Source organism: Alosa sapidissima, chromosome 2 (genome assembly GCF_018492685.1).
Source record: "Alosa sapidissima isolate fAloSap1 chromosome 2, fAloSap1.pri, whole genome shotgun sequence".
Taxonomy (NCBI): Eukaryota; Metazoa; Chordata; class Actinopteri; order Clupeiformes; family Clupeidae; genus Alosa; species Alosa sapidissima.
Genome location: NC_055958.1, coordinates 3,580,500 through 3,590,890, shown reverse-complemented (window position 1 = coordinate 3,590,890; position 10,391 = coordinate 3,580,500). Strand labels below are relative to the sequence as shown.

The window sequence follows — 10,391 nt, the reverse complement described above, 5'->3', positions numbered from 1 at the left end:
AACTGATGGTAAGGTATGAAAGGAACACCATGCCCTGATAGGAGAAAACTATGCTGATCCTCTGACATGACTGTCAGAAGCTCATGTTGAGTGGTTTCCTTGACAATGTAGGAAACAGCCAGATAAAGCATGATCTGTTGCTGACAGATTGGAATTGTTACATAAATTCTGGCACTGTACCTTGAGGAGTGAAAATAGGTTAGCTTAAATGATCCATTCCTCTTCTCACCATAAACTAAGCCATAAATTCATAACAACAATATTTCCTAAAAGTATGACAACAACAAAGTGCACTGTCGTCTACTGTATGAAGAAGTTTGTCAAATGCACCAACCAAGAAATTTAATCTATTTGTTGATAGTAGCCTAAGTTATAAGGGGGTGCTCTTTATCTTTTTTTCTTTTTTTTTTTACTCAAAAGTCAACAACTGGACATGTTTGTGTTCTGAAGTCCGGTTTTGAACCCACAGGTTTCAAAGGCTCCGTCGTGTCTGACCTGAAACTAGCAAATAAAATGGATTAATCATTGAAATTAATCGATTTTGGAAAATGAAACTTTGTTTCCTGTGTAGCCTACTGAACAGCTCATTGGCCCCATCTGGTGTATCCTAGAGGTCATTATGTTACCGCTGAGATATCGTGAACCCTAAATACATGCATGCATTGTATCAATCCGTTTATTATTATTGTGTGTGTGGGGGGGGGGGGTCAAACGAAATATTTGCATTATAAAGGACTACATGCAACAAAATCTCCGAGACGATCATCACAATCAGCAGGATAGCAGAGCGCAGAGCCCGTCTACGAGGCTGTCTGTCTGTATTTCAGTCAGGCACCAAAAGGACTCCCTCGTGACGTCATTTTCGAGCGACACATATCTGGAAAGCCATCCTCGGTCTCCGACATTGGGGGTCAGGGAGATTTGTGAATTTTAGCGATGGCTTTACGGGTTATCCGCCTGTTTGTACCGTCAGGTGCAGCTGCTCTCAAGGCAGGAGGACATATACAGAAGGTATATTTTTATTTTCTGTTTTGGATTTATCATCCTCAGAGGTATCTATCGACCTTAACATGGCAGCAAGGGCAACCAAACAACTGCTCATCAATTAGCCTAGCTTGTTTTGGAACTAGATAAATAATAAAAGTTAACATACGTTAATGTTATCCTCTAGTTTTCTATCCTTGTATTCTTGATATGAAGAGGCTTTCTTTAGTCCTTCCCTAATCTTTTGCTGTTTAAAAGTGCATCAATAATAACAACGACTTTAGCCACATTAGCTGTGTCGCTTATAATGTTAACGTCACCTCAGATAAGCTAACTTTAGTTGGACAGTTGGGACTGTTGTTGGTTGACGTGTAGGCTACTTGTCAGCTTTATCTGCACCGACTGGTTTTGTTCGTTCTTATTTTCTCTAAGCTTAAATAAAATGCTCTCAAATCATCAAGACGTGCCCTTTGTTGTGATTTTAAGCGCAGCATCAACCATTATTTGTACTGGATGTTAAAGGTGTTGTGTTAATTGAAACTGTGTAACAGTTCCTGTCCATAGTATTAGTAAGTTCAATATGTCACTTTTTGCCTACTGAAATGATTTAGGCAGGAGTCCACACAAGTACTGTAAACAACCTGCAGTATGGTTGGTGGGCATACATACTGGGTGAGAGGACAAGCCCCAGGTTAAAGGAGAACAGTAAAATCATCACCATCGATGGCAACTTGGCTTCAGGAAAAGGGGCCTTAGCACAAAAACTTGCCGACAAGTTGGGTAAGGACACGTTATTATAATTTGTAATTAACTCGTTTACTAACTAACTTTTGTCATCAATTGTTTTAAATAAATAAGCAGGTATACTTGCTACTTGCACATTAATAGGCCTACCCATTATATTAATGTTATTCCATGCATTGATGTGTGATGGGCTGTAGTAAAGTTTTAAGTCATTGTTTGTATCTTGAAGGCATGTTGTACATGCCGGAGGCGGACATTCACTATATGGACCGAATGAACAAGGAGAAGGAACCGCTGGATGCCATATTCAATGGGAACTGCAGCCTGGAGAAGTTCTACATGGACCCCAAGGCAAAGGATGGGAACTCATATCGTCTCCAGTGCTGGATGTATCAGATGCGGGTGTTGCAGTACGCAGATGCCCTTGAGCATCTTCTCACCACAGGTAATTCCCAGAGATTGAGTTTGTCTTCTTCGCCTAGTGCAGACAGTCCAACGTTAAAGATGAGTGGTATGTTCTACTTGTGAGATTATTTTGTGATTTTGTTTGGGTTTGTAGTTTCACTCACTTTTGTCATTGCAGGCCAAGGGGTCATTTTAGAGCGTTCTCCTTACAGTGATGTGGTGTTTTTGGAGGCTATGATGAAACAGGGATTCATCAGGAAACAGTGTAAGTAAAAGCAGAACATGGTTTCTTGATCTCCCCCCATGTGCAGGGCTGATTTGCTTCTGTACAATTATCAAGTTAATGCTTTATAAACATCAAGGGCAGGGTTTCCTGTAAATGGATCAAGACTAGATTAAAAGAATGAGTCTCCATTGAAAATCTTTGAGATTAGGCTTAATCAATGTAGAAGAAGCTGACAGTATAGTAATGGAATCTAATGGATAATAATAATAATGCAGTGATGTCTCAGTAGTAGTAACTGATAATCATGATGCTTCACAACCTTAATGAGAGTGATTGGTGTTTGTATTCTAGGTGTGGAACACTACAATGAGATCAAGAACATCAGCATCTGTGAGTTCTTGCCTCCTCACTTGGTTATCTATGTTGACCTGTCTGCAGAGGAGGTGCAGAAGAAACTAAAGGCTTCTGGCAAGGTGAGTGAGTGAGTGCAATAGTGTATGTGGTGTAAGGCTGTTGGGTCCTTCAAGAAAAGGCCTCCAATGCATGTTTTAAGCCAATGTTCCAATTTAAATTTGTTTTAAACCAGCTCTCTTTGAAATTCACACCTTCGTCACAACGTTTTCCCCCCCCCAAGTGTGATATGAACTCCAATTTCAAATATCAACATATTGAGTGAGAATGACTTGACTCATTTGTTGGCAAAGCTGCAGTTACACTTTTTAATGTGTTTAAATAGGCAAACACATCTAATATTATTGTCCTCTTAAGTCTGCTTGCTTTTACAATGGCCTGTGATCGCTTCAGTGCAAAGAGTATTTTCCATATGAACAATATAATTTGTTCAACAATTACCATTTAGATTTAAAGTGAAACACATTTGTACACATTGGTGGTGGTTAGTGTGGTTTCACCTTCACTGTGAAGTGCTTCGAATGAAAAGAGCTATATAAATGTAATTTGTTGTTGTTGTTGTTGTTGTTGTTGTAATTGCTGTTGGATGATTATCATTTGAACTTAATGTCAAAAAGAACATTTCATGACAGTGAATATGCACATCATTTTTCAATTTTATTTCAGTCACATCTTCAGAATGTGTCCTTGCCATACCTGAAGAGCATTGAGCAGGCATACAAAAATACCTTCTTGCCTAGCATCAGGTAATAACTATCCGCTATCTCTTGTGAATCACTGTAGTGCTATGTTAATATGCAATATGAAAGATTACTGTATGGCCAGATGGTTTCAGATATTTGTTCCTAATGTTCTGTTTTGAATTCAGTGAGCAAGCGGAAGTTCTGGCCTATGACACAACACAGGTGAAGGATATTGAGAAGGTAAGGGATTCTATATGCAGCAGGATAATGTGTAATATTGGTTCACATGCAACACTGGGAATAAGTGCATATTCTCTGTCTTTAGGTTGTTGAAGATATTGAGTATCTGAAGTTTGACAAAGGACCTTGGAAGGAGGCGGATGATGTCACCTTCCATTACTTGAGAGTTTTGTAAGTATCTCTCTGAATCAACCCAGTGTCACATGCTTTTATCTAAGTTTAACTTTCTAATTTCACTAAACTTGAATGGAACTAAATTAATGTTGTCTTACATCATGCCTCTGTATGGTTATGTTCAGTTGTATGTTAGTGCAGTGATCGTAGAGGGAGAGAACTTAATATGCATGTTTCTGTAGCTCACCTGTTAGAACTGACAGTGCCAAGGTGCGAAGATAAAGATCTATATGAGACCTATAGGTATATCTGGTATAGGACCTATAGGTATATCTGGTATATAGGACCTATAGGTATATCTGGTATAGGACCTATAGGTATATCTGCACTGAGCTGGAAGTCACTGTACAGATATGCACATGTGATGCATGTTCAGTAGATCTGTTATTACAGTGCATGAAAATGCACTGTTCTGTTATCCGAAGTCTTTTTTACAGTGCATGAAAATGCACTGTACTGTTCTTCCTAGGCAACTTCTTCTTCTTATTATTATTCCGCTTACCACTTTTTCCGTACACTATTTCTCTTGAACAGTTTAACTTAGAAACTTCATTCAAACTTTGTTACGTAGGTCTTCAAACAGATCGGGTTGGTATGACTTTTCAACTTTGAAACTTTTATACTTTTTAAACTATTAAAGAAAAACTTTTTAAAAATCCCCATAGACTTAACATTGCCGATGTCACCTGCAGCCTCAGGCTTTAAGCATACAATCTGGGTCAATTAAGACTACACATCCTATTCAACTGTTTCCTCTGCCCAAAACTGTTTCAAAATAAAAGTCCTCACTACAATAATCCACTGTTAAACAATGTAACCCATTAAACTACTGAACTTTTTACATTCAACTTTTAAACGGTCTACTTTTAAACTATCTATCTATTAAACTAGCTTTCTATCAACAACTTTAAAACTATCTACATTCAACTTTTAAACTATATACATTCACTAGCTGTCTATCAACAACTTTTAACTTGTCATCAACTGTCAACACTTTTCATCAACTATGACTCCTACCCACTGTAGCTAGTTAGCATGGTTAGCAAAGTTAGCATGTTAGCATTGCTAGCATTTTTTGCAAAACTGCTAAAAATGATTAGCTAGGTTAGCTAAGTCACATGGTTAGCATAGTTAGCATGTTAGCATGCTAGTTAGCATTTTTAACAAAACTGTTAAAAATGATTAGCTAGGTTAACTAAGTAACATGGTTAACATAGTTAACATGTTGGCATGCTTTTTAGCAGTTTTGTTAAAAATGCTAACTAGCATGCTAACTATGTTAACCATGTTACTTAGCTAATCATTTTTAACAGTTATGCGAACTATGCTAACATGTTAACCATGTTACTTAGTTAACCTAGCTAATCATTTTTAGCAGTTTTGTTAAAAATGCTTAGCTAAGTTAGCTAAGTAACATGGTTAACATAGTTAGCATGTTAGTTAGCATAGTTAGCATGTTAACATTGCTAGCATAGTTAGCATGTTTAGCAAAACTGCTAGAAAATGTTTAGCAAAACTGCTAGAAAATGTTAGTTAAGTTAGCTAAGTAGCATGGTTAGCATGTTAGCATTGCTAGCACTACTATAAAACATTAGCTAAGTAGCATGGTTAGCAGAATTACAAATCTTAGCATAACTGCTTGCAAACATTAGAGCCATTCCAACTTTCAGTTATCGTCAAATATCTACCTATACACAGCCATTAAACTATTTGAATATCAACATTCATTCAACTTCCAGTCTGTCAACAACTTTTAAACTATTTACCTTCAACTTTTAAACGGTCTACTTTTAAACTATCATTAAACTATCTATTAAACTAGCTGTCTATCAACAACTTTTAAACTATCTACTGTCTATCAACAACTTTTAAACTATCTACATTCAGCTTTTAAACAGTCTACTTTTAAACTATCAACTTTTATTAAGCTATGCAACCACCATGTCTATCCTAGCATCACTGTAGTAACCATCTCTGTATTATCTGTTTTAACTATACATGATATTTTAAATCACAACTTTAGCATTTTCATGCACTGGTAATTCTTGGAATTGCATTTCTAGTCTTATTATTATTCTTCCCACCAAATTTCTGCATTTAATTCAGCTTCAACCGTTTAACGTAGAAACTTTGTTCAAACTTTGTAACGTAGGTCTTGAAAAGGAGACTTTAGGAATGTATTTTTCACTTTTGTAAACTTTATACTTTTTGAGATATTAATAAAAAACTAGAAAAGCATTTCCTGAAGGAAATACAGTGCATGAAAAGGCAAAAATATGATTAGTTTATATGGTTAAATTATTTGCTTGGTAGATAAGGTTTAATATAGTTGGAATGACTGAACAGTTAAATAGGTTGATAATTTAAATGGTTAAATTATTTAGGTAGATAGTTGACGATAACTAACAGTTGGAATGGCTCCAATGTTTGCTAGCAGTTATGCTAACTATGTTAACAAAGATAATAATGTTTACCAAGTTACTATGCTAATAAGCATGTTAACAATGTTAAAATGTTAACTATGCTAACCATGTGACTTAGCTAACCTAGCTAATAATTTTTAGCAGTTATGTTAACTATGCTAACTAGCATGCTAACATGATAACTATGCTAACCATGTTACTTAGCTAACTTAGCTAATCATTTTTAGCAGTTTTGTTAAAAATGTTAACTAGCATGTTATCTATGCTAACATGCTAACTATGCTAACCATGCTAACTAGCTACAGTGGGTAGGAGTCATAGTTGATGACAAGTAACAGTTACAATGGCTGAACAGTTAAAAAGTTCAGTAGTTTAAAGGGTTAAATTGTTTAACAGTGAAATATTGTAGTGAGGACTTTTATTTTGAAACAGTTTTTTGGCAGAGGAAGCAGTTGAACAGGATGTGTAGTCTTAATAAGGCCAGTTTGTATGCTTAAAGCCTGAGACTGGCAGTTGATCCAGGTGGCCTGAACACCTGCCATAGGATTCTAATTGCATAACGGCCGTATTATGATGTCACAATCAGCAATGTTCAGTCTATGGGGATTTTTAAAAAGTTTTACAAAGTATAAAAGTTTAAAAGTTGAAAAGACATAGCAACCCGATCTGTTTGAAGACCTACGTTACAAAGTTTGAATGAAGTTTCTAAGTTAAACTGTTCAAGAGAAATTGCGTACGGAAAAAGTGGTAAGCGGAATAATAATAATAAGTTGCTGCCTAGGAAGAACAGTACAGTGCATTTTCATGCACTGTAATAAGCTTATTTTTCCCCATAGACTTTGTATGGGGACTATGACCTCACAATGGGCTAATTAACTTGATTTGCACCTGTATCAACTTCCAGCTGCTCAACTAGGTCCCATCAAAAAGCTAGTTAAACTGATTGCACCTGTATCAACTGCTTTCTGCTCAATTAGGCCAACTCTCTCTGTGTATCTCCATTCTACAAGGATATAAGGCACATTCCATCCAACTTTCTATCCATTCATCCTCTTCAAACCATCATCTACCCATTAAACTACCCCATCAACATCTATTAAACAATCTGCCTATCAACATCCATTCAACTTTCTGTTTATCAACATCCATTACACTATCTATATTTAACTTTTAAACTATATACTCTGTCTCAGGCTTTAAACATACAATCTGGCTCTACAGATCCTGTTCAACTATTTCCTCTGCCCACAACTGTTTCAAAATAAATGTCCTCACTACAATAATTCACTATTAAATAATTTAACTATTTAAACTACTCAACTATTTAACTGTTCAGCCATTTCAACTGTCAGTTGTTATCAACTATGACTTCTGCCTACTGTTATCAAATAAAAGTTTGTTTTGCATTTTATGTTAATATACAGTATGTTTATATTTTCATGCACTGGTAATTTCCTCGAAATTACATTTTCTAGTTATTCTTCCCACCAAATTTCTGCATCTAATTCAGCTTCAACCATTTAACGTAGAAACTTCGTTCAAACTTTGTAACGTAGGTCTTGAAAAGAAGACTTGAGGAATGTATTTTCACTTTTGTAAACTTTATACTTTTTGAGATATTAATAAAAAACAAGCTTAGTTTTCCCCATAGACTTTGTATGGGGACTATGACATCATAATGGGCTAATTAACATGATTTGCACCTGTATCAACTTCCAGCTGCTCAATTAGGTCTTATCAAAAAGCTAGTTAAAGGAGAATTCCGGTGTGATATTGACCTAAAGTGTGTTGAAACATGATACAGAGTGTGAACGTATGTCTCATAGCCCATCTCAGCTTGTCCCCTGCACTCCAAAATCTGGCGCTAGTTAGCCGATGCTACCAACAGCTTTTTCAATGGTGGTGCTTCGGCATCGGGCTAGCCATGCAAATAAATCACTGTTTTACACCATTTACGAGGCTCAATGTATCTCCACACTTCATTGGTAGACTTCTGAGGGCCCTGACATTTAAAACGAGACATTGAGAACTTTGAAAAAGCACTGGTAGTTTACTTACAAGACGATTTATACAGACAGAATCTTCATGAAGTTTAGCGTTTGCAGCTATCTTGAATTTAGTCACAATAAGTCGAGCGACGAGTAAGAATGAACAGGTATGATAAAGGATCATATATCAAAGCAGTTGATACAGGTGCAATCAGATTCCAGGGGATCAGATTGCACCTGTATCCAGTTCCAGTTGCTGCTACTGGAAGAAACTGGAATCCATGCATTTCCACTGAATTATTTTTGGAATCTGATCCCCTGGAATCTGATTGCACCTGTATCAACTGCTTTCTGCTCAATTAGGCCAAATAGGACAATTATGTTAATATACAGTATGTTTATATTTTCATGCACTGGTAATTTCCTCGAAATTACATTTTCTAGTTATTTTTCCTGTTGTGTAATGATGTGGAGTAGGCCATTCTGAGCTGCCTTTTCTTTCTCTCTTACCACAGGGTGGAGGACAAACAGCAGGTGGCTAACCTGACTTGCATACCTCGCTACCTGCCCGAGATCACTGTCAGCGCTCACGATGTGGATAGTACATACTACGCCTATAAATCGGTAAGTTTGCCCTCTTCACTATGACGTGATGAAAGTGGGTGAAGAAGAATCATTTGTGTTTGTTCCAGTGTGTCTTGCACATATGTTTTAAGGTGATGTGTAAATAAAATAATGATTTTAATGTTTAATGAAAACTTTAAAGATTACATTATGTAGGGATTTTGATTTTGTTCATCATTGATGATCATTGCTGATGTGGTATAATTTACTGCCGTTAATGTTCTAAATTGTTTATAAAAACGTCACAGTAAATTCTTCGGTGTTAATTCTTTGTTGTCTTATCAGGTTTCGAAAGTCAATTACTTAAATCAGCTGAATATTTCACAAATCCGTTGTTGTTGTTCTTGGCAGAAGATTCCTTAAAAAGTGTTTCATTCAGTTCACGTAGTTGCATGTCAATTTCCAATTTAATATCGGAAATCCCTCGTCCACAAAAGCCTTCGGGGCTTCGGGCTCTCAGTAGACCGTATAGATGAGTCAGTGCGTGTCTCTGTGCTGTAAAGGCATTTTAGGTTAGCACATGTCTTACTTGAGTGATTTATGGTCTTCTCTTTGTCAGTGTTTTTGTAGTGGGCCATTAGCTTTGTGATTGTTGTCTTAGACATGAGCTAGTTGCGTCACAAAGGGTGCGAGCCCTTGTCAGGGTTCATCAGGCTCTTGAGTAGACTCTCATCTGCTGCTGGAGTTTCACAGGTAAGGTAAAGTTTTGGTTGCAAGCTATCTCCAAAACAAACAGAGTAACTGAGGTAGCTGGCCCTGTAATAATTAATGTCTGTAAGTCGCTTTTGGATGTAAGCATCAGTCCAAAAAATGAACGAATAGATAAATAGATAACCTGGCCCATCCCATGCCACAAGAATTATATGGGATGGGTAGTGAGGAGGAGGCGAAGCACAGACCATGAAGCGTTTCGGCGGTTTGTTTATCAACTGACATTTTAGGTTTACAGAGATTTTAGTTCAAAAGTTCACTCTGCTGAAGAACATAAAAAATGCATATGGCTTGTCAAGCCATGTTGTGTGCTCATGACGAGAGGCCAGATATGTTATCCACTCCCATTTGTGTCATACTAACAAACAAATGAAATGTTAATTACCCCCCCCCCCCCCCCCCTCCCGTTTATCAGCTTCCTGGAAAGCGGTACGCAGAGGGCTACAATGCAGACTTGGGAGACAAGAACATCCTGTTCAAGTGAGCAGCAGCAGAATAACCCAGCAGAAGAAGCCATTTTGAGAATTGCACAGTGCCATCAGTGTGCAAGCGGCAGTCGTGATAGAATATTATGGTCAGACAAAGTCCACACCACTTAAACACCTGTCTCTCAGATCCACTGGGCCAAGAAATGTGTTGAAGCGTCATGTACATTATTATTGTTTGAAAAGAATATATATTAAAAAGTCACCATCTTGGTCTTATTTCTGTTCTGAGTGGTCAATGACTGTGCTGCGCAGCTCACACAAGAACCATAGCAGTCCATCTGCAACTGCAG

At 37.1% G+C, this 10,391-nt stretch overlaps 1 protein-coding gene across 1 annotated transcript; it reads left to right on the top strand.

The window, feature by feature from the left end:
- Positions 1-867: 867 nt before the first annotated feature.
- On the top strand, positions 868-10,317 carry ndufa10 (NADH:ubiquinone oxidoreductase subunit A10). The gene is made up of 10 exons (XM_042074170.1): positions 868-1,011; positions 1,596-1,764; positions 1,958-2,173; positions 2,312-2,398; positions 2,711-2,832; positions 3,437-3,516; positions 3,639-3,693; positions 3,779-3,864; positions 8,794-8,902; positions 10,029-10,317. The coding sequence occupies exons 1-10, from the start codon at positions 937-939 to the stop codon at positions 10,095-10,097; spliced, it is 1,068 nt and encodes a 355-aa protein (XP_041930104.1). The 5' UTR covers positions 868-936; the 3' UTR covers positions 10,098-10,317.
- The last annotated feature ends 74 nt before the right edge of the window (positions 10,318-10,391 follow it).